This window comes from Protopterus annectens, chromosome 13.part0, assembly GCF_019279795.1.
Source record: "Protopterus annectens isolate FY-2018-M chromosome 13.part0, PAN1.0, whole genome shotgun sequence".
In the NCBI taxonomy this organism is placed as follows: Eukaryota; Metazoa; Chordata; order Ceratodontiformes; family Protopteridae; genus Protopterus; species Protopterus annectens.
The window spans coordinates 757,926,818-757,950,980 of NC_056747.1; the positions used below are offsets into that span (position 1 = coordinate 757,926,818).

Sequence of the window (24,163 nt, forward strand, 5' to 3'; positions counted from 1 at the left end):
ATGATATAAATAAATATTATATGAACAGTTAATATCTCGCCCTAGGCAAAAGTAATGTAACAACACAGTTGTGTTTGCAATTGTGTAAGCTTCAAGATAAAATATTTTAATACTTTTTATGTAGCATGGTTTTGAAATTATTCAAACAATATTGGGCACCTAGAGACTCAGTAGGATTTAACTGCAGAAACACCTACAGGCGTCACCTGGCTTTAACAAGTTAAAAGAAAAAATAATTTTGTCACAGTGACATTTGTTTAATTTTTAACAGATTATTTATTCTAATGAAAGGCTAGGGAACATATTGCTACAGTGAAGAAAAATGTCTTAAGAGGTGTGAAAAAATAAAATGGATTTTCTTAAATAAAAAAAAAAATACAATTGTGTACTGAATATTTATTTCTAGGCAACCTTTTTCCGAAGTATACTGATCACCAGATGACAACACCACAGCTTTTCCAAAACTAATTAAAACAGAAGCTTGAACAGCACATAGTTTCACGTTATTTATTTTAATACAAATGTACATTGCACGATCTTTACATAATAGAACCCACCACCAGATTCCCCACATACATTAATGTGAACAGGAGAATGACAAAATAGTCCATTTACACAAGAGCAGTAGTAGGGGGAAAAATAACTTACTCTTGTATCTATGAAGGCTATAGCACTTTTACCAGGTTTCAAGACTGGGCAAATTCTCCTTCCTGAGACGCGGATCAACTCCCTTGTCTCAGTGGGGAGTCGAATGGCTCTCAATAAGACTACCAAAACCCTTAGGAAAGCACTGTAAACAAAAATGCACTTCTGAGCTGTCATCTGCATGGCAAGTGACATGTCCAAGGCTCACCTTCCTCTAGCCAGTGTGGAAAAGTACTTCAAGTTAAAAGCAGGGCTTCACTCCTCCCATCCAAAACCACGCAGCTTTGACAGCTTCACACAGGTTAGTGTTACATTTAAAATAAATATACAGAATGCTAAACAGCTTTTTGCACATTTCATGTTAGGAGTTTTAAGACTGTTTACCACTTTGACTATATTTTAGCTAAATATTTCAGTTTTACAAAGTTTGGAGATATGGCCTAATGATATGAAATGGGAAGACAGACAATTTTTTTTTTTTTTTTTTTAATGAAGCTCAGCAAGCAATTTATATGTTAAGCAGTACAAGAACTCTATTACTTTGTATTTTAGTGAGTATGATCTGAAACTTGGGACACCACCACAGTTGCTGCCGCCACCCCCCCCCCCCCAAAAAAAAATCTGGAAAAATTAGTGGATGATATAAAACATTTGGGTACCTAGCGCAGTGCTATCAGACATTCCCAAGTCTGAAATGGTGCAAGATATGCATGTCAGACCTTCTTTTTCAAGACTGCTAAATGGCTGAAGCAATTACCCATACTGGCAAGAAAAGCAACTGCAGCTTCACTCAGCACCAAAGTGGATGGGTCACCTACTTATGGCAAGAAAATACTGCCACTCTGCAATACGTCTTTCTTAAAGTAAATAAAAATGCTGGCTGCTAACTGGGTGCTGCAAGGAATTTCTTTTCACCATCTCCCACTCCATGCATAGAAGTTCTGAAGAGTGCAAGAGAAGACTGAATTCCACAGGTGACCCTCACTCTTAGATACTTGTGTAAAATAATCAATCTTGATCCACTGTGCAGCAAACACAAAACAGATGCATACTACTAGAAAGAAAGGCCACATCTTGCTGCCTAAAACACCACAAATGTGTATTTATGTCTAGGTAATGCAGCTTTTACTCAAGAATTTTCAGAAGCTCTTACAGGCAGTACTAATTAGACTGGTGTTGAAAGACAATCTCATATTCAATACTGTAAAAAGCAGAAAAAAATCCTCCCAAAATGGCTTGGTTTCTGGCCACAGCAATGCTGGACTTGGCCAAGCTGTATATATTAAACAAATGCAGCAAAATGTACTGAAATCAACAGAAAAAAAATGAAATCCAGCCTTCAAGGTAACTTGGCCTAGATACAGAGTTAAGGTAGCCAAAAACAGGAGCACAGTCAGTTTCAGTCTTTAAAGACTGGCACTACGGATCACTACTGAACTAGATAGTGTTCATACAAACATTTCCACAAAAAATTCCAGTGTTATTCAGTGAAGAGTTCATGTACAAGATTCGCAATTCAGTGTTGAAGAGAATGACACACCACTTCTATCCCTGGCTTTAGTGTCTTGAAAACAATACAGGATTAATTACACTGGGATATCTTCAAGCTCCATGCCAGCTTAACAATGCTGTAGTCATAAAATTGCTCACTGGGTTTATGCTTGATAGAGATTTAATTTTTTTTTTTTTTTTTTTGGGGGAGGGGGCTGGATTTATAGAACAATGATACACTGCATCTAAGCAGCACTCACAAAGTCTTTGTGCAACACAGTGAGATAAAACAGGATAAAGAGCAGTGAGACCAGTGACTTTTTTTTTGTTTCAAGTCTAGATTTGCCACGTCTGCTGCACGATCTCTCTTGACAATCACGATCGCATCTTCTTCCTTGTCACAGACACCATGGGGCACTTGACATCTCTGCATACAAACCGCTTATTAAGGATGTCATATCTGTATAGCAGGGGACCTGATAAGGAGTTGGCACATGACCATAAGTGACACCACATTCCCCTCCTCTCCCCTTGTAGGCCATCACTAGGCATGAATTGTAGTACATCTCCTACTCACTGCTTCTTTTCACGAGTTGTTATTGTAACAAGTTGTTTGGCTGCCTTGGCAATGTCGTAGGCACACTGAATGACTTGCTGTGTAAGAAGCTGAAAGTCGACTGGTGCACCAGGCTCTGGTGGGATGGTTTTGCGGCACTCACTTTGTAATCGATAGGCACTAGCATTCAGCAGCCGAAGGGAGCTGCGTACAGTTTCCAAAGCAGGCTTCTACAGAAAGAACAAAAGGATTAGGATGACAAGTTTAATTATACTTTGGTCACATTTTGCAAACCCCAAAACTAGACTACATTAAGAGTAATACACAAGCAAACTATGACACGCATGCAGAATGAAGTGTAGCTGATTACTGCATGGGAAAATCATCCAGGAAATTTGTAAACTTACTTAATGCACAGTCAGATGACTTTTTTCAGAAAATTTAAAAAGAAATACATTTTCCTTATTTTATAATTAACTCCAAGATTTAACAAGTTGTGTTCTGCAGCACAAATACTTTGGTAAACATAAAAAATCAATTATCTGATGTCCAGAGGGGCGTCTAAATGGAAAAGGTACTTTGAAGTGGTTTTTTTTCACGTTTTCGTGATTTACCTGTCACAACCATTGTATGTGGTGCATAAAGTGCCTATCTGCATCTTCATTGCACTGGCGACTGTTTACAGACTTATAATTTTTGCAAAGTTTTTTTTTTTTGTCTCCTCATGTCAGTAACACTGAGGTTTAATGCTGATCTTTAACCTCAGTGACATCAACTGACAGGAAAATGAAAGAGGTGTCCACAGTCTTTAATGGCCGCAAGTTACTTATACACAAAGAGGCACTCATTAAAGTCTACAGAAATGGAATCAAGCAGATAAACGCTAAATTTATTTGGGCAGTAGTATTAATAAAAAGTTTATTACATTCAGCTTTTTATTAAAAAATGGGCCAAATAAATGCAAATATACTTATCAAAGTGCATCTTGGCATTTAAGAAACTCACCAGATGAGATTCAGTACAACATTGAAGCACAATGCTTAGCATTCTGTCTGTGCTACCAAAACCCCTCAAAAACAGTAAATCTAAGAGAAATATTTTCATCTTTTGCATAAACTTATGTGCTTTTGTTACTTACAGGACAGTTCTATGCAGCAAAGATGATGCTAGCAGGCTGTTTCAAACTCTGTCTCAAATATAGTGGTAACTTCCATCAACAGATGACAAAAGTTAGGGAAGAACTGAAAGGGCTTTTCATAGGTTCATAGGTATACACAGTAGGCTAACAACTACTATAGCAATAACCCACGCCTGGGTGTGGGTAATGCTAAATTTACCCACGGTTGGCGTGGTTTGGTCCCGAGGGCGAAGCCCGAGGGACCAAACAAAGCCAACCGTGGGTAATTTAGCATTACCCACACCCAGAAGTGGTTATTGCTATATCATGACATTATTTAAGAAAAGAAACTGTTACTTTTCTTAAATAATGGCATAGTATAATGCCTGTTTACTGCCCTTCCGCAGATGTCTGGCATCCGGCAGTTCTGATGTACTGCGCCTGCGCGGTACATCAGAGTTGGCAAAAGCAACGGAGAAAGCAAGATCTCCGTTGCTTTTTAGTCTCGCTATGTTAAATGAGTTTAACATAGCGAGACAGTTTAAAATAAGCAACGGACATCTCCGTTGCTTATTTTAAACTGTCTCGCTATGTTAAACTCATTTAACATAGCGAGACATAAAAGCAACGGAGATCTTGCTTTCTCCGTTGCTTTTAAACACTGTCTCGCTATGTTAAATGGGTTTAACATGGCGAGACAGCTTTAAAATAAGCAACGGAGATCTCCGTTGCTTATTTTAAAGCTGTCTCGCTATGTTAAACCCTTTTAACATAGCGAGACAGTGTTTTAAAAAAACGAGTTATACTAATGGAAAAAAGTCAGGGCAACCGGACCTTTTTCCATTAGTATATCTCGATTTACAACGGGCACGCTGGCCAATCAGCGTGCACGTTTTGGGGGGGTCATGGTATAATACAGCTCTTATAAGCCTAGCCGTGCAACCCACAAAATTATACATCGGGTGATTATACATCCGAGACATAGGCACCAGACCAAGGGTGAATTTCCGATTACCTATTCGTTGGTCCAAGTTAAGATTAAACAGGGATAGGGTGGAACTCTGCATCATAAGGACGGGAAGCCTGTTCCAGAGAATGAGAATTCTATGAATTTTGCTCTTCTTATGAAGAATGAGGGCATTGCTCGCATGAAAATGTATGTCTGTAACTGCTGTACAAATGAGTCACCCTGATTGCTGGTTGTTAGAAATGAAAGAAAATATTTGTGCTTTTGTACAGCCTACAAGTATATAATGAACTGATCACACCTGGCCCTGCTCTTCACATGTTAAGATGCTGCTTCAGTCATGAAAAAAGCTCAGCAATAAAGAGTGACTAAAATGGACTGAATTCTCCTTAGGGTAAGAAACAGATGGAGCAAATATCAGATCAAGTTTCTTGAGGATCTACGTATACAAAAAATGGAAACTGGACAGCTCTGTCGCATAGAGGGGACAAAGCCCTGAATTAAGTCGCAAGCAATCAGAGTTTGATTAGTAGCCCGTCCACTTGACAGAACTGGCAGGGAAGATGGGTATACCCATCCTAGGTTGAAGGGATGGAAAACTGATTGCAGGTTGATGAATCCCTTTGAAGGAAGGGAAAGGCCTATGACCTATGGGTTCGTGGCTCATCAAGCTGCTGATATGGGAGGTAGCCTGCATTCAGCAAATGCCTGAGAGTATACATTTGCAAAAGGAAGGCATTGAGACCCCCAGGGCAATGTGTTGCAGACATAAGCAATCCTTATTGGAAGCTTAAATGATGGACTCTCCTCCTAATAGCTTTTACCTCAGTGGATTGGGGAAGTTCCTCACCACTAGACAACGAACAGGCTGAGGTCTGACTCTGGGGATGCAGGCCTGATGGTTGGCAGGTATGGGGGTAAAATTATACAGAAAAAAAAAGGTAGAATCCTCTGTGATCTGAAAACTACATCAGCAAATTACATGAAGTCATTCAGGATACAATTCCAAACAACTTTAAAATTAAAAGTGGGAGATAGTTTACTGATATTTTTTTTTCCCTTTACAAAAAGCAAGGGCTGTTTGCACATAAAAACCATGAACCTTGGGGCTGGCCAAGTAAATGGCAATGTAACCACTACCGGCATGTTCAAAGCCAAAAGAGTTCAGGCTGCAACTTATCACTTCAGATACAAAAGGCATCTCTGGGAGGAACTGACATGGCTCAACAAAAACTGAATGGCCACTACTGGCAGACTCGCCATTCTGTTCAAGAACCGTGAATGGTAACTGAAGGAACATTTCAATATAATGAAAACAATGCCTCTCAAAATTCTTGAGATCAAGATCTGCAGAGAAAGTGGCAAACAGGCAGAGCATTTACTTGTTAAAACAATGATCAGGTTTTGAGCAGCAGCCAAAAGGTCAGGAAAAAGCAGTTGTAGCTACCTCTTCTTTCTTAGGTGGAAAAGGAGTCTGGTTCCTCATTCTCTGCTACAGCAGTATCACTGCTGAAAAAATAGAAAAAGCAAACATCTGGAGGTCACAGCAGAGCTCTCACTTAAACTATCACCGGCAACACTATAGGTTGTTCTCTTGGAGGATTATGGGATAAATAAAAACACAATAACAATAAGTAAAACGCACACACCCCTTGCCACCACCAAAGATGTGAAGAGCTGGAATTCTCACTACTCGGTCATACTTCTGACAGGAAAGCTATCATTTATTTAGGCAACAACTCCCAGAGGGAAAAAGAATAACTATAGTCATCACACCTGTTTCCTACATATCAGAAGCTCTCACTCAGAATAATACCCAAACTACAGAATCTTTACACAAAAACTCCATTTTACTTCATAGATTAGTACTAGGCTAACTGCTCTTTGGAGCATTTTAAGCCTAGCCAGTTGCCCCACTTGAGAATCAAACCCTGCACCTTATGTCACCTAACTACAAGGGAAAAACAGAGTTGTGAAGGACTTTACATTGGCATGGATTGTCACAGTCTCAATTGTATGGACCAAGGATTAACCTTACTTAGTCCTTACCCAATTAATGGAGAAATTCAGACTCTTCTAAAGATGTCAGGACCAGCACCTGCTCCTGAGTGAAGAAGAGGTAAAGCTACACACTTCTACCTTAAAATTTCTTCTTCCAGGGGAAACATACATACCGTGAACAATAAAAAGAGAATAAAGAATGGATATCTGAGGAAAACTACAGCACACAGTAGCTCCAAGAATTGACTTCTGAAGCAATCCTCTGCATGCATCCAGGTTAGTTATGGCAAAAAGCAAAACAGGGCTAGGGGAATAAGCCACAACACATGTATGCAGCTACTCCAAGAATCCATATTCCACCCTATCAAACAGAAAAAGGAAGACAAATATCTCATAAGGCGGCATCTTACCATCAGAAGGTCATTTACAATGTTAAAAGTCACATCAGTACTGTCATCTCCTCAACCCAGAGTGAAATCAAACAAAATTCAATGCACAAGCACTGTAGTCAACATACAAGTACTACTTTTTCAACAACACTGATTATAAATGGCAGGTTACAGACAAGGTCATTACCTTTTAAGACTTCAACGGTCCAGAATGGTTTCTTAAGAAAAGCAATAATTAAGATCTCCTTTAAATTAGATTGAAAATGCCTGCTTTTGGAGAAAACCTAACAGACTGAAGAAATAATATTTGTGTAAAAGCTCACCATAACAGTAGATGGCCTTTCCTTCACTGTTGCAGTATTTGTAACATCTGGGATTCCCTGCCTCGGGTAGCCTGATGTCCGGCCAGTATAAAACGTGCATGGTTTTAGTTTAGTACCTATTTTTAAGGTACGCTGTACATCACACATATGCTCCTCACATAGACTAGGGCAAAAAGGTGACATCCGGCTATACCATCCTCAGAACTGATAGTCCCAGTAGGAATGCCAGTCCAAGGAAAACCAAGAGGTAACCAGTACATCCAGGAGAGAAATGGATCAGGGGGAGAAGGGAGGGACTGAATACTGCAACAATGAAGGAAAGGACATCTACTATTATGGTAAGATTTTACACAACTGTACTATGTCCTCCCTTTCTATCCCTCTAAAAGGTTTCTCTGCTATTACAATACCTCATTTTTCACAGTTAAATAGCTCTATTATTACTAAGCTCTATTATTACTACCTACTCTGTAGATGTAAGTTTTTTTTTGCTTCTTCTTTTCTGCCTCTGTGTTATGCTTTTCACTGGTAATCCTACCTCACAACTTATCCACTCTATAGCTCGTTTACCACAGCATTTTTTTACTTTTTTTTGTAATGAACCTTCCTTGTATCTCTATTACTGTATGTAATCAACTTTACAAAAATGCTTATGTCTGCATCAATGTTACAACTGTAAATTTTTTTGTATCCGTCATACATAATACTGTGGAGCTTTTCTCCCCAGGCCTCCACTGAAAATGGGCCAATAACCCAGTCGGACTAAGCACCATAAGCTACAGCTACAGTAGGATGAGTCTACAGAAGAAGGAAGGTGCTTGCAATGAAAAGAATAACAAAAGAAATAGCCTTTGAGATCCAAGAAGAAACAGTCTGCTTGGATACAACTAATCCCAGAGACCTAAGATGAAAAGAAACAAACAAGTGATCAGACTTTCTAATAGATTTAGTCTATCCAAATAATATCCGAGTTGTCTATGCACATCCAATGTGTGCAGCATCATCTCACTGGCAGACTGTGGAGAAGGGAAAGAAGTAGGCAAATGAACAGACTAAGTGACAACTCAAACACCTTGGGCACAAAAGGATTAGTATGCAAGGACACACTGTCTTTATTAAACACCAAAAAAGAAGGACAAGCCATAAGAGCTAAAGGAGGACAAGCCATAAGAGCTTGAAGCTCAGACACCTATCAGGCAAAACTAAGGCCAACAAAAGAACAACCTTCCAAGAACAATGTTGCAAGGAAGCTGAAGCAGCAGGCTCAAAAGGAGCCTGAGTCAACTTCTCCAAAACAAAATTAATATCCCAGGGAGGAGGAACAGGCTCTTCCTGGGATGCCTAATATGAGGGACGCCTTTAAAGAATTGTTTAGCTTCAAATCTAGAAGCTAAAGGAGGCGATAAAGGCAGACAAGCAGAGCTAGCTGATAAATGGGCCTTAACAGAAGAAAAGGCCAAACCAGCATTGAGCAATTCACACAAATAAGAAAGAACAAAAGGAACATCCACAGTAAGTGGATCCAGGTTACGATAGAGACACCAAACAGTAAATCTCTTTCCATTTGGATAAGTAGGATTTCCTAGTATTGGGTTTCCTGGCCTCCTGCAGAACCCTAAACACATATTCAGAAAAAAGGTGTCTAACTGGAATAAAAATCCTATCACCCACAGTGTCAGTTGTGGAGTGGCGAGGTGGGGATGGATGAGAAATCCCTTGTCTTGTGTGAGTAGGTCCACCCTGTGAGGTAACTTGTGATGATTACCCTTGGCTAAATGCAGAAGAAGAGGGAACCAATGCTGTTTCAGTCAAAAGGGCATCACCAACAAGATTTTTGGAAGCATTCTGTTGAATTTTGAACAGGACTTTTGGAATGAGGGGAAGGGGAGGGAATGCTTAAAAAAAATCCCCTTCCAAGAAAGAAACAGGGCTTCCACCTTCCACATTAGAGGACCTGGGACTCTGGCACAAAATAAAGGAAGTTGTCTGTTCAGAGAGGAGGGCAAATAGGTCTACTTGAGAAATACCCCGCCAGTGGACGATGACCATAAACCCATCCCTGTGAAGTGTCCATTCGTCGTGGGATTGAGTTAAGGACCTGCCACAATGTTTTGACCTGAGGGAATGTAAACTGCCTGAACAGCCACTTGATACTGGCAAAGAAGGTAAGATCTTATTCACCCCTGTTTATCTACCACATCACTGTGGTGCTGTCTGTAAATACCTTGACAGGTCCTGGGGAGAAGAGAGGATGAAAAGCCCGAAGAGTAAGCAGAAGAGCTCTCATCTCTGACACTGACATGCTCCTTCTGCTGGAAGAGGTGACCACACCCCTTGTGTACCTTTGGGGAGCCAAAAACTGCTCCCCTGAGAGGGAAGGGGGGGGGGATGAAAAGGCAGACCTGTATTTTTTTGTTTTTTTCTTTAATGGGTAGTCTGCCCTGTAAAACTTAGAAGGCTCCAATTCAGGATGGCATTCAATAACAGTAGTTGGGACTTCTTCCCTAACTGAAATCTGAGGAACACCCCAAGGCCCCTCAGAAATCAACCATGGTTTGTCCAAAACAGACATCTGCAAAGCCTCATCGGATGTGCTGAAAGCCAGACCCATCCAACTTGCAGTGTTTGGTAAAAGTATGCAGAGAAGTCCAAGTAGCTGCCTCAAAAACAGAGTTAGTATCCAAATCCTAGGAAAAAAAGCAACAGAAGCCACAGCTATAGCAGAATGAGTCTACAGAAGAAGGAAGGCTCTTACCATGAAAAGAATAACAAAAGAAATAGCCTTTGAGATCCAATGTGTGCAGCACCATCTCACTGGCAGATTGTGGAGAAGGGAACCAACCCGGTCGAGGCACAGGAATCCACCAAGAAAGCCGGGCAAACCTCTGGGTTCTCACTCACCTCAGGAAAAACTTCCAGCGGAGGCTGGACAGTGAAAAATTCCAGTCTAGGTTTCTTAACCTTCTTTCCTGATGGCTGAAAGGAAGTTCCTTCCACAGTATCCTTAGTGAGAAGCTTAAGTCTCTGATTCTCCAGATACAGTTCAAGGGAAGAAAGCCTATTATGGTATGAAAGCCTGACAGACAGAATAGGTTGCATGGTCGTGAGAGACACCTAAGCAAAATAAATACTGTTCGTGGTGGTTTTTATGGGGAATCTGTCTCCCACAATGGCATTTACCCTTCCTAGATGACATGAACCTCCAGAAGCAACCAAAAGTCAAGAAAAAAAATGAAACCCTAATAAGGCACTTATCTGCAATGACTCCGAAACCAGCAAACAGGATGCAGGCGTTCAGACAATTGAGAGATACGTCTTGACTAGCGGCAAAGACGTAGGTGTTCCAACCAACGATCAAGAGATACATTCAGAATGGAATCAAAGAAGTACTGAGGATGGTACGTCCAGATGTCACCTTTACGGACTACACTATGTGAAGAGCATACGTGAGTCATACAGCATACCTTAAAGCAACTGTAGGCTTTTGTATACTGGCCGGATGTCAGGCTTCCTGAAACAGTGAATCCCAGATGTTAAGAATACTGCAACCAGTGAATGGAAGGACATTTAGATATTACACATCCAAAGCAGCATTTAAATATCCCAGTTAGACCTGGGTCCAGACCACAGGTTGGTATACAAAGTATAAACAAACTTACATTGCAAATAATCCATAACCGCTGCATTGTCTCACTGAACAAGATGCCTTCAGAGTTATGGGTGTACAAACGCTGTGTGTACTAACTAAACCTGTGTTCTCTGGAAGAGTAACATGGTTCTCTTTATTAAAAAAAAAAAAAAAAAAAAAAAAAAAACCAGACCAAGTTCTGAGATATTTATTCAAAAGTCTATGAAAGTCTATTTAAGCTATGCTCTTAGACTACACATCTAATTCTTAGTGAAAGTACAGGCGACAGTTCAGGTCACTGCAGCACAGATGCCTGGAATCAAGACTCTTGAAGGTAGGCAGCTGGGGATGTTATTGCTGTGGTAAAATTGTCCTAACTAGCCTTAGTGTTTAAGACGTACTGGAAATCTGTTTAGATGCGCTATTTGCTTGTCTTACATCATATCCAGTCTGTTCAGAATTCACAGTCACCACGCTTGGGACATCCTTTCCATTAAGCAGACCGACAAACCAGCCTGTTTTCCAGAGCTGTAGTTTCCCCTAAGGTTTCAGCTAACTCCATCCCTATGCCATGAAAAGACATTTGTAGTACAAGATGGGTATCAGCCGACACCATCTTCAGGTCTTTCTTGCCCCATAGTCCAACTGACATAGTCACTGCCACAGATTTACCCCAGATGTACCCATTCTCCCTCTCTTAGGAAGCATGGCAAAGTCAAGGAGGGAGGGGGGCATGGTAGGGAGATCATAGGGAAGGTAAAAAGTGAACCAAATGGGTACTCACCCCAACTCAGACATCAAAGGACAGAAAGAGGAGAAGATAGGAGAGAACTTGGACTGCAACAATCTACCTGACCATCTACATTTATGGCAAATTCCTAACACAACTGTATCAGGGTCTTCGTATTATTTATCACTGTAGTCATAATTATTGGGAATATTCCAAAAATAACAATTCAGAGTGACATGGGCAGTAGCAAAAAAAAGAAATGTTGGATATTAAGCCTTGCAGGACAGCTCAGAGAAATCCTGAACTATCACTACAGACAATCCCAGGTTGTGGTGCCTTAGAATGTATGGACTAAAGGTCAGGTGGTTGCTCTGGCATATGACTGCTGCACCACCCCCCCCTCCTCACCCACCCAGTGCTATGGTGGCAGCACTAATTCTAGCAGAATGGTCTTTGACATGTCCAGAAACAAGTTTGTCATCAGTAGAGTAGTAGTAACAAATACAATGTGCAAGCCACTCAGTGTCCTTTTTTAACATTTTAAATATTAACATTAGTAAGTATATATATATATATATATATATATAAATAAATATACACACACACACACACACATACATATTTTAACAGTAAAGAAAACAAGCTGCAGTAACATCTTGCATTGCTATTGTCACACAGTTATACATTTTCTTTTTCAAAGTTTTCATTCACTCTGTTATATAAATTACTCATTTCCCCTTCCTTTAAATATCAGGCCTTCTCCTGAACATTATTCTGCATGCATTTTGCTTAGAAATTCCATGTATTTCTATGTAAGTTGTTCCCTTCACTTTTAAATACCTCACCACCAGTTGTTTTATTGTCTCTACAGTGTATAATACTTCACTACAGTTGTTTTAGATTTTTATTCCCATTTTCTAGTAATTGGTTGTTTGGCAGACAACAGCATTAAACCTAGCACATCCGTACTGTGTCTCAGCAATTCAGATTCTATATCCAGTTTCAAAAGTGCAACTTCCTTAGTTACAACCATCCATTTCCCCCAACATTTCCAATAAAGTACTCTGCAGGAAACTTTTAAAATCTGCAAATTCATTACACTCCCCAAAACATGCCTCTCTTCCCCATCACAGCTATAGTATTAATTTACTAGAGGAAAAATCCTATGGAGTCTACTGGGAGTATAAAAACATCAACACAAATACTTCATGCAAACATCCTAAAACTTCTGGACTTTGCTGCATACTTGGGAGCCTAACAGATGTCTTCTCTTTGTTCCTTTGTAAACTGCCTTTCCTAACCAGGTTTTTTCCGAGCTTTCCTTACCTTACCACAAAAGAATGAAGAATCACGGAGAGATGGTCAAACCACAGATGAAAGGCAAGAGGAGGCAATCCTTTCATGATCCAAACACAAGAACTTTGAAAAATATGTGGAATCATGAAACATAAACCTGATAAGGAACATTTCTAGTAGACATTTGACTATATATGAATTAAATGTATTAAACAAATGTATTTTGACTGATATACAGTAACTTACTAGAAATGTAGCTTTAAAATTGATGTTTGAAAAGTCTATGTCTCAGGATGTTAGCATTTTTAGGAAACCTATTGCCTATACCCCACAGACCCAACCGGTCCTAGAAGCTTTTACTCGGTTGTGTGAGGATGAGATTTATGGTTTGTTGGGAGACAGAAACATGAAAAAGAGTTTTGAAAATCTCAATTTTAATGAGAGAAAGGCACTTTCAGCATTAACAGAATGATTCAACCATAGTTATTAAACCAGCGGACAAGGGTGGCTCTGTGGTGGTCATGGGCAGCACTTACTATTTTACTTGCATTAATGAAATGCTTAAAGATGCAAGTACTTATGAGACAAAAGAAATGAAAATGACTGAAATATTTCAACAAGAACTGTTACATTCTCTGAGTGAATGTTTCAATATGGGTCTTATGACTAAAGAATTATTTCAATATTTTCTAGTTGAGAAACTGTTGCTTCCTTCTTTTAATGGTCTGCCGAAATTGCATAAGAACTTGTTTAGACCACCATTCAGACCTACTGTAGCAGGAGCAGGGTGGTTGATGGAGCCTATGTTGATCTATTTGGAGAAGCGACTACGTCCAATGGTCAAGCAGTGTCTTATGATATTGTGTGATACAAAGCAGTTTCTACAGGACCTTTAAATGGCCCTGATGACTAATGCTGAGGTCTCTACATGTTTGTTAGCCACGCCTGATGTGACCTTATTTACTGTTACACCTAGTGATGAGGGTATAGACATGATGAAGGTTCTGTTAAAGCGTGTCTATGATTCCTGTCAGGCAGATTTTATCTGCTACTTGTTGGAGTGAATACTGGAACACAATGTTTTTGTTGGGGTATACTACAGGCAGACCTCTGGCGTAGCTATGGGCACACCCTCTGTCAATAGCTACGCCAATTTGGCCATGGTTAATTGGGAGGATGAACATGTGTTTGGTGGAGCACGCTACAAGGACTTGGTAGTTATGTAGAAGAGACAAATGTTTTTATGCATCTTCTACTGGATTTAGATATACAACTAAAGTGTTTGCCGATTGCAATATTAAAAATGTAGTTTATTTGGCCCGCTGTTTGTCATGCAATTCATTTAGACAACTAGTCAGTTGAGGAAGCGTATTAGGTACCATCTGCATTGTGCACGGAAGAGTTTAAATTATAATGCCACAGCCAAACATATGAATAGGGAAGGTGATGGGCATGAATAAGTTTATGGTCCTGGATGTTATTTATGAAGATGTTAGGCAAGGGAATAAAAAAAAGAGAACAGAGCAGAAAGAGTTATATTGGATTTTTAAGCTAACAGCTTAAGGCATGCAGACTGAAGAAGAAATAATTATTTTATTACATAGTTCACATAATATATGCATGTGTATGTGTGTGTATTTATATATATGTATTTTGACTTTATTATTGCCTGTATGAACTGTCAGTATGTATTTTTTAGTTAAATGCGTATTGATGTGTGTACAGGGAAGCATATAGATGTATGCACACGTGCATTATATATATATATATATATATATATATATATATATATATATATATAATATATATATATATATATATATATATATATATGCATGAGAGTTGCATTTTAGTAAGTGCATATATGTGAGTGTATTTTAATATGATACATTTTATATGTGCTCTTTTAGAGACTTAGGCTACTATGTGTTTCTAGTATTTTTTGGAAGGTAGAGTATTGTTTTAAAGCTTAACAATAAATTAATTAGTTGCTTATTAACTGGACATGCATTTGTAACCATTGGTTGGCTGACTATATATTAACTGTGCATCTTCAAACTTATGTGATCTGAAGAAGCAATTGTTATTGTGAAAGGGCTTATCCTGTTATTAAAAGTTTTTTTAAGATAGAAGTCTGAAGTGCTGTTATTTCTGCAGCTGTGTTTCTGCATCAGTATCTTGGCTGACTGGCTACATTTTTGTTTTATACCGAGCAGTTAACTGCCAGGGATTTTTTTTTTGTATTTTTGTGGATACCTTCCTATTATCTGTTTAACAGCAACTTCTGTTCTAGATTCAAAAGAATACTCTAACTGTGCTCATCATTCACTTAGCACTCCATTATTATGCCTGTACTCTTATCAATCACTAGTAGGGAAGACCGTCTATAAACTGCACTTCAAACTTCTATATTACCCTCATCCCATTCTATTTGCCTTTCCCTCCTGAGTTACTTGCACCAAACACCTTTGTTCCTTTGCTGACTTTCTACAGTAAATTATAGCCCTGCCTTGCCTATTTTCCATACCCCTACTTGAAGTCATTCTTATGGGTAAAATGTCCTATGTATCTTCCTGTCTTGGCTTACTTATTTTTGAAATACTCTGCTACTTTATGAATATAACATTCTGTTTGGTAGTTGTTACTATTCTCCTTAAAATCCTAGTCAGTCTTTCTCTCTCACCCCCCCCCCCAACCTTGTTGCACTATCATTCATTTCCATACTGATTTTTAACCTTCTACTTGTATCACCTATATGAGCCTTGGTTGCCTAGCTCTGAAGTATCCCTTCCAATCAGATACATTTTAAACAAACTTGTTCTTAGGGGAGAATCCACTTATCCCACTTAATTCTTGCCTCTTCCCCTAGCAAATAAATTCCTTCGGCTCTATTAATTAGCATCCACAACTTCTCCTCTAGCTGATAAAAATAGGGCTTACCTACATACAAGACTAAGGGACTATAACATATTCACTGCTTATATCTTATAATCTATATCCATAGACAAAAGTTGCAGCTTCTCTAACTTTTGTATTATATTTCAAGTCTCTTTCTACACATCTTTAGTTGCCATAACAGAATATTTTAATGTATACACCTCAACACTTTGTCATACCATGTCCACTTAAGTATGAGTACTGCTGAACCAACTAGTTTGTGGAGAGACAGTTTACCATTACAACCTTTGTTTTATCTTATTTTATTTGAAAAGACTTGAAATGGTGTCAAAATGTTCCACATCAGCAAAGAGTACAGTTAATTTACCATAACACTAAATGTTCAAATAGATCACCTAACCTACATGGGATGTATTCTGTCAAGCACTGGACATCTGACCAACTTCCAAAGATTTAGGGCACCTTCCTCTCACCTGCATTTCTGTTGGAGCTTGAAAGCAAGTCAGTATAAAGGCAGATAAGCAGGTGCCAAAAATCAGAGCTTTCTTGTCCCCAAAATAAGGAAGGCTACAAGCCCTGCCAAGACAGGAGAAGAGGGAAAAAGGGACTCTCACTGTGGCATAACAACAAAGAAGGTAGAAGACAATTTATTAAGTGCTTCACTCATAGGAAAATTAACTTATTCATTCTGAAGCTCATTTTTCCTGTGAACAAAAATGCTCAATAAATTGGTGTCTTCGATCCTGTGGTGGTTCTGTGTCACTTGCTGGTTATTGGTAGTCATTTGGTACACTTTCCACATCCACAGAGCACTTTTTGGAGTTATTTGTTGCAGTAACCTCAGCTTTATGAGACAGATACCAAAGCTTAGACAGAAAGACATGAGAAGAGGAAGAAAGGTCAAATACAGGATCTCCTCTAGAATAGTCACAGCAAACCCTGCATTAGTCCTAGAGAAACAGTAAATTTTGTAGTGTTTGGTAAAAGTATGTAGAGAAGACAAAGTTGCTGCCTCTAGAATACTTCTAGACTACACAGCTGAAGTAGGCACAGCCCAGGTAGAATAGGCTCTGACCTTGCCTGTAAGTAACTTGCCATTACAGGAATAGTACAACTGAATGACATGGGACAACCACATCAAAATAGGCTGTTTTGATACTGATTGTCCAAATTTCTTACCTTCATAAGAAAAGAACAACTGATCTGAATTTCTGAATTCCTTTGCCCTGTAAGATCTGAGTTGTCTGTGTCATCCAAAGTGTGCAGAATTCTCTCCCACTTACTTTCTGGATCAAGAAAGAATGCAGGGAGACAATATGCACAAGTTTAGAAAGACTGCTGTTAAGCAACTGTTTTCTGATAATAATTCTAGAGCACTAAAACTTTTAGCACAACAGCTTAGGCAAAAGAAAGTGGAAAGGGCAGTCAACAAGCTTAGGGAGCCTATAACAAGGAAGATAATAACAGACCCTGTAGAAGTATTAGAAATATTTTGGAAATTTTATGAAAATTTGTGTAAAGCAGAGAAATATGGAAATCAAGAAGAGCTGCAAATGGAAATGTTTATGGAAGAATTAAATATGCCAAAGTTAGAGGTAGATGAGGCTCGATTACTAAGGATAGGACGGGATGAGATAAAAATGGCTATGTATAATCAATCTACAGGACAGTCCCCAGGAACAGATGGTATATTCCTGTGGAAATTTGGAGGTTAGGAGGGAAAAAACTGATAAAGATCTGGAAGGTTTTGTTTAACAGTATTTTAAGAGGAGGAGACGTACCATCATCCTTGAAGAAGGCAGTGGTACCGGTAATACCTAAAGAGAGTAAAGATCCATTGGATCCAGCTTCATACAGGCTCATTTCAATACTAAACCATGATTATAAAGTGTTTATGTCTATAATGGCAAAAGTGATACAAACATTGATAGATATGGATCAGTGTCATATTGTGGAGGGGAGGCAAACATTTGACAACATTAAGAACATTGATGATCCAGTGGGAAGCAGAATGTAAGAAAGTACCACTGTTGGTGGGTCTTGATGCAGAGAAAGCATTTGACAGAGTAAACTGGGACTTCATGAGCAGGACAATGGAAGCATTTGCTTTCCCTGATACAATTATAACACTGATTAGAAGAATATATCAGGGACCGGAGGCACGAATTAAAGTGTATGGGGTCCTCTCTGATAATTTTTGCTTGAGTAGAGGAACCAGGCAGGGTTGTCCACTTTCCCCTTTGTATATTTAGAACCATTAGCAAAGAAAATAAGGGACTCAGAAATTCAAAGAAATAATTGGAATGGTAGTCAGGAAAAGCTGGCTCTATTTGCAGATGATATTATTTTATACATGACAAAACCAGAAAGGGATATTACAGTGTTGTGGAACATTTTAAAACAGTTTCAAATCTTCTCGGGATATAAAATGAATGAAGCTAAAACAAAGGCAATAGCGGTAAATTATATATCCAACACGAATTGGTTCAACAACATCCATATTTATGGGGACATGATAAAATGAAGTATTTAGGAGTATGGATTACAAATGACTCTGTGGTGGCAGCTACGGATATGTGGGAAGAGAATAAACAGAAGACAATAAAAAAATTGAGAAACTGGAAGTTTTATTATATGGGTATGGATACTAAGATAGAAGCCATTAAAATGTTTTTAGTCCCTTTAGTCTTGTACATGGGTCAGACATACTTTTATCAACCGGAGAAGTTGTAGATAACAATTAAAAAAGAGCTGAAAGATTTTATCTGGGAAGGAAAGACAGCAAGGGTCAAGTGGGATAAGCTGATGTCACCAACAGAACAAGATGGACTAGGATTACCTAATTTGAGGGGGTATTTTAGAGCAACACAGCTAAGGCTCTTATACATAGCACAAGCAGAAAACTATAATTCAAAATGGAAAGGAATGATGCTGACACAGGGAGGATTGGGATTTTGGATGCAGACTGTTAAGGAGAGCAACAAAAATCATACAGAGTATTATATTCATAAAATAGCAGGGAGTATTCTAAGAACTAAACCAGCACAAGAATGAAGAAATATTCTGCTGATAGGGATGACTGTGGTCAGGGATATAGATAATAGGCAAGAGGAGGCTTGAATTTATTGAAGAAAACTGGCAAAGGAACCAAGGTATTGGGAGCAAATAACTAGAAAAGGAAAGGTAATAGAATGGGAAGAGACCAAGAATTTATCTGAACTGCAGGTTAGAGAGTGCCTTCCCCCATCAAGGATTGATATCAGATTATAGGCAAACAGAAAGAAACAGAGGGCTCCTAAATGAAAGATCAGCACTGGTAGAGTTTTTAATATAATCTAGAACAGAAGCTGCCATTAAAAAAGGCATAATTAGCAAAGCATATAAAATATTGCATGAGAATTATAAGAATCAATCAGAGGAGCTTAGAAAGGATTGGGAAGAGAAATTGGATAAGCAATTCACAAAGACACAATGGGGGGGGGGGTATATGTATGTCTCCCTAATATGCAACAAAGTCTAGAAGATTTAGGATCTTTTTCTGCAAGTGTTTACATAGGTATTTTTATACCCCAATTAGACTCCAAAGAATTTTTTCCCAGGTGGACACCAAATGTTGGATGTGTGATGGGCAAGAAAGAGGTAGCTGGGAAGATATTTTTTGGGAGTGTAATGAGCTGGCAGACTTTAGGGATTCCCTGAAGACCACTCTGTTGGAGATGCTGGATGAAAATATTGGATTGACTGGGAAGATGATTTTTTTTTTTGAGTTATGCTACAAAATCGGAATTGCTTAGACATAGTAAAGCCTTGCTGAGTCTAATTATGGTGGCTGCCAAAAAAGCAATTACTAGAAAATGGAAATCAAAGCCTAAACCAACTTTACTAGAAGTAGTGAATATAGTAAGAGACAAAACAACTGGAATTGGGAAGGAACAAACTACATAGGAAAAAATAGGAATTGTGGGAACAATATACAGACAGCAGGAAGAAGGTTTAAGAGGCAGGATTTGAATGAGCTACATAATGCTTAACTGACAGTGCTGGATGGTTTATAAGTGATGTATAATGGTTGCAACTACAGTTGTTTCAATGGTGTCTGTGATGGAAACTGTTTGCAACTACAGGGGTAACATTTTGTATGTTTTTCGTTTATATAAGTGTAATATTGTGTTTGACGTGTGAAAATTTAATAAATATGTTTGGGGAAAAAGAAAGAATGCAGGGAGATAAACAGATTGATTCAAAGCAAATATGTAACAGCAGCAGCAAGAAGAAATCCACAACTGGGCACAGCACAAACACAGATTTAATAAAAAACTCAAAACTCTTGCGGCTCAGCTTACAGCCTTCCAGGAGTAATACAAAACACACTTTTTTTTATTTGCTTCAAAGTAAACTCTGAAACTACTTTTGGCATAAAGGAAGGATTAGTTCTCAAGGTTACCACATCTTTATAAAATATAAGACAGGACTAAGCCACCAATAAGTGCTTGAAACTCAGATACCTTTCTGGTTAAGGATAGAGAAATGAACAACACTGTTTTCCATGTTAACAACTTTAAATCAGCCTCCTGAGCTGGCTGAAAAGGAAAGATTGTAAGTTTTTCTAGTACAAAGCTGAGATCCCAAGGAGTCACCTGTTTCTTAGGTAGATGAACATTTAACACCCCTTTCAGAAAATGTTTCAGTTGAGATAATAAAAGGGGGGATCCATAGGCAGAAAGGCAGAAGAAACAGCCAAAGGATGAACCTTAATGAACAGTGAGAGAGACCAGAGCTTAACAATTCACACAAATATTGTACAACCAGTGGGGTCTTACTCTTTTGCACCAACAAGAAAATCACTTCCACTTAGCTATACATGCTTTTCTAGTAGCAGGCTTCTTAGCCTCCTTCAATACTTACTGCACATCTTTGGAAAAAAAGATGTCTAAAAGGTATTAAAATTCTATCATCCAGGCTGTAAGCTGAATTTGATGGTTGAGTTGGATCCGGAAGCACCTGCCCTGTGTGAGCAAGTTCATCCTGTGAGGAAGCTTGTGGTAATTCTTCTTTCAAAAGAAGGGAGACCACTGTTGTCAGGGACAAAAAAGAGCTACCAATACTAGTTTTGGAGAATCCTTTTGCATCTTTAAAAGTGCTCCGGTCATCAGAGGAAAGTGTGATAAGGCATACAAGAACATTTCCATCCATGACATGGAAAATGCATCTGTCTTCCACGCCTTTTTGCAAGGAGTCCTGTTGCAGAATGTCCTCAACTGCCTGTTGTAAACGGAGGCAGACATGTTTGCTTGAAGACTTCTCCACAGATGGATAATCTCATGGAAGACACCGGGGTGAAACATCCATTCTTTGGGGGGGGGGGGGTCTGTCCTGCTCCTGCTCAGCTTGTCTGCCCCCAAATTTTGTTCTAACAGAATGTAAACCGCCTGTGGAGAAAGACTGAACTGCAGGGCAAGTTCTCAGGCTAGCAAAGCTAATCTGCACAAAGGGTAAGATCTGGTTCTTCCCTGTGTGTTTTCTGCCCCATAGGAATTTGAAGTTGTCTGTGATGACCAGTATAGGACTTGAGTCCAAAAATGGTTTAGTGTTTTGAGAACATTTTTATGCCATTATTTCTTTGATGTTTATGTGCTTCCTTTTGCCTGGATGGTCCCAAAGACCTTGCAAGTTCAGTCCTTTGGAAAAATCTCGTAATGCAAAATCTCATGCATCTGTGGTTACAAACACAGTAACAGATGGGGGGGGGGAGGGGGGGAGAGACTTGGATTGAGGGATAAGTGATTCCCCTTATCACTGAATTTCCCTCCTGACAAACCTCGGTACTAGAATATGAAAGAAGTGGGGGTGCTGCTGTTCGGTCCAGAGTGATTTGAGGAGCTTGACTGAAGGAATCACGAGAACTGTGGATGCCATAAATCCTAACATCCTGAGACATTCCCTGGCTGTTAAGTGATCCTGGTAGGAAATAATAAAGAACTCTTCTTTGTAAAGGTCCACTTTGTCCTGGGGAAGAATGGTCATCATGAGGGATGTGTCTAGGAAACGGTCTAGAAATACTATCCTGTAAGAAAGAATGAGGGATGATTTTTCTAAGTTTAGATCAAAAACCTGTTTGTGAAGAAGGTTCTTGACAAAGAGTAATTCTTTTACACCCGAGAAAAAAAATCTGCAAAACAATCCAAATAAGGAAAATGTGTATGCCTAGTAACCTGCAATAAGCTATCACTAGAGCCAGGCACTTTGTAAATACTTTTGGGAATGCTGACAGCCTGAAAGGTAAAGCAGAAACCTGAAAATGAGAACCAGATGCACAAAATCAAAACGTCTAAAATTTTCTGAATTGGTACTTGACAAAAAGCATCTTTTAAGCGTAAGCTGGCAAAAAATCTAAGGAGAGATGATGGGTAACAGACAGTAGAGAGAGACAGCATTTTGAACTGTGGAATATTTATACACCGTTTTAGAATGGAAAAGTTGATCACAAGTCTCCAGGTACTCCTCTTTCTTTGGCACCTGAAATATCCCTGAATAAAATCTTCATTCCATATGTTCTAGAGGTATAGGCTGTCAATTTCTCCTTCAGAAAGCATCTGATCCTGAATAAGAGGAAACCGGGATTTTTGGCATGGGATGAGGTACAGATTCCTACCTCCATTTGTAACATTTCTACATTATTCCTGGGACTCAAGAGTCTTGATGTAATCTGGCGCAAAACAGGGAGCTGAAGACATAGATTTTTAGAAAGACTTGAGAGGTTGCCAGTGGGGGATAGGAGGAGGGAGAGGTGGCAGGAGGCACAGTCAATCTGCCTTTGGGGGCTGTCTGAGCTTGGGGAGGTCCTCCTTTCTTTTTGGAACCACCTTGTCACTGCTTTTTAAAGTCTATTTCCCTGAATTTTACCATGATTGTTTGAAAAGCTTTCTACACAAGGACCCTGGTACAGAAAGGAAATCTCTGTTGTATTCTTGGATAGGGGACACGGGATTGAATGCATAACCCCTTGCATTAAATTTCCTCCCTCGTTTACTTTCTTGAGGAACTTCTTTAACCAGAGGTGCATTCAAAATTTCTGCCTTAACATCTTTAAATTCTCTGTATGTAGCCAAGAAGATTTCTGCATAACCAATGCAGTGGCAGCAGCTGTGGACATTGTATCAGCAGTATCCTAAAAGCATTCAAGTGAATAATTAGTAACCTAAGATACTGGGGAAAGTGAAATGGATAAAGAAGTATTTTTGAGTGAGAAGTGGACACTGCTTGGAGAGACTGGAATGATCTACATAAACATCTGGCTGAGGAGTACCTAGTATTAATTGCAAGAGGAGCTCAAACAGTAACAAAAGAGGATAAAAAGGACAATAATGATAAATTTGTAATACTATGGGCTACTGGCAAAGAAGGATTACATTGGCATGTATTTATATTTCAACCGAAAACTGCTATAATGGAGCTTAAGAAAATTCTGGGAGAAATAATCAGCTTTCAGCAAGGACTACTACTTACTTATAGGTGGGGAATGGAATTTGATTTCCAATAGTAAAGAAGTATGTGTGTGTTGGGGGGGGGGGTCCATAAGGGAAAATATAACAAAGGAGGGTAGATTTTTAAAGAAATTTATGAAAATATTTGGCATGGAAGATGTGAATTCAGTATTAGGAGTTCGGAGTGAATTTACATATTATTCTCCAAGATACAAAAACTGTGCTAAGCTAGACAGAATTTACATTCCATAGGAATATGTGCATTTAATTGAAGGTCTTGGTACTCATCCAATAACTATTTCAGATCATGTGCAAATAATAGCTAAAATAAAAACACAGGGCAATGGAATAAAAATGGGAGACTGGCGCTTTCCCACCTATCTGCTGAAAAGAGAAGAATTTAAGGAATGGGAAGTGGAAATTATTCAGGAGCTGTTAGAGAAGTTAAACATTTCTTCTAAAAATACAGCTAGGGAGTGGGATAAAATTAAAGTGGAGTTTAAAAACGGTAGAAATAAAAGAGAGACAGATAATGGCTAAGAATTCAATCCAAACAAAAACAGCATGGAACAAAACAGAAACAAAGCAAAATAACTAGTTCCAAAGAACAAACCACAAGAGTCCTCCTAAGATTAAGC

The 24,163-nt window shown here is 39.0% G+C and overlaps 1 protein-coding gene across 4 annotated transcripts in view; it reads right to left on the reverse strand.

Annotated features, from left to right (window-relative positions):
* Nucleotides 1–493: 493 nt before the first annotated feature.
* Nucleotides 494–24,163, reverse strand: part of GIT1 (GIT ArfGAP 1) — a 1,727,505-nt gene continuing 1,703,835 nt past the window's right edge. For all 4 annotated transcript variants that reach the window (XM_044054459.1, XM_044054456.1, XM_044054457.1 and 1 more), the window contains one exon: nucleotides 494–2,922. In XM_044054459.1, coding sequence (XP_043910394.1) covers nucleotides 2,710–2,922 — 213 coding nt within the window. In that variant the 3' untranslated portion in view covers nucleotides 494–2,709. The remainder of the gene's footprint in view (nucleotides 2,923–24,163) is intronic.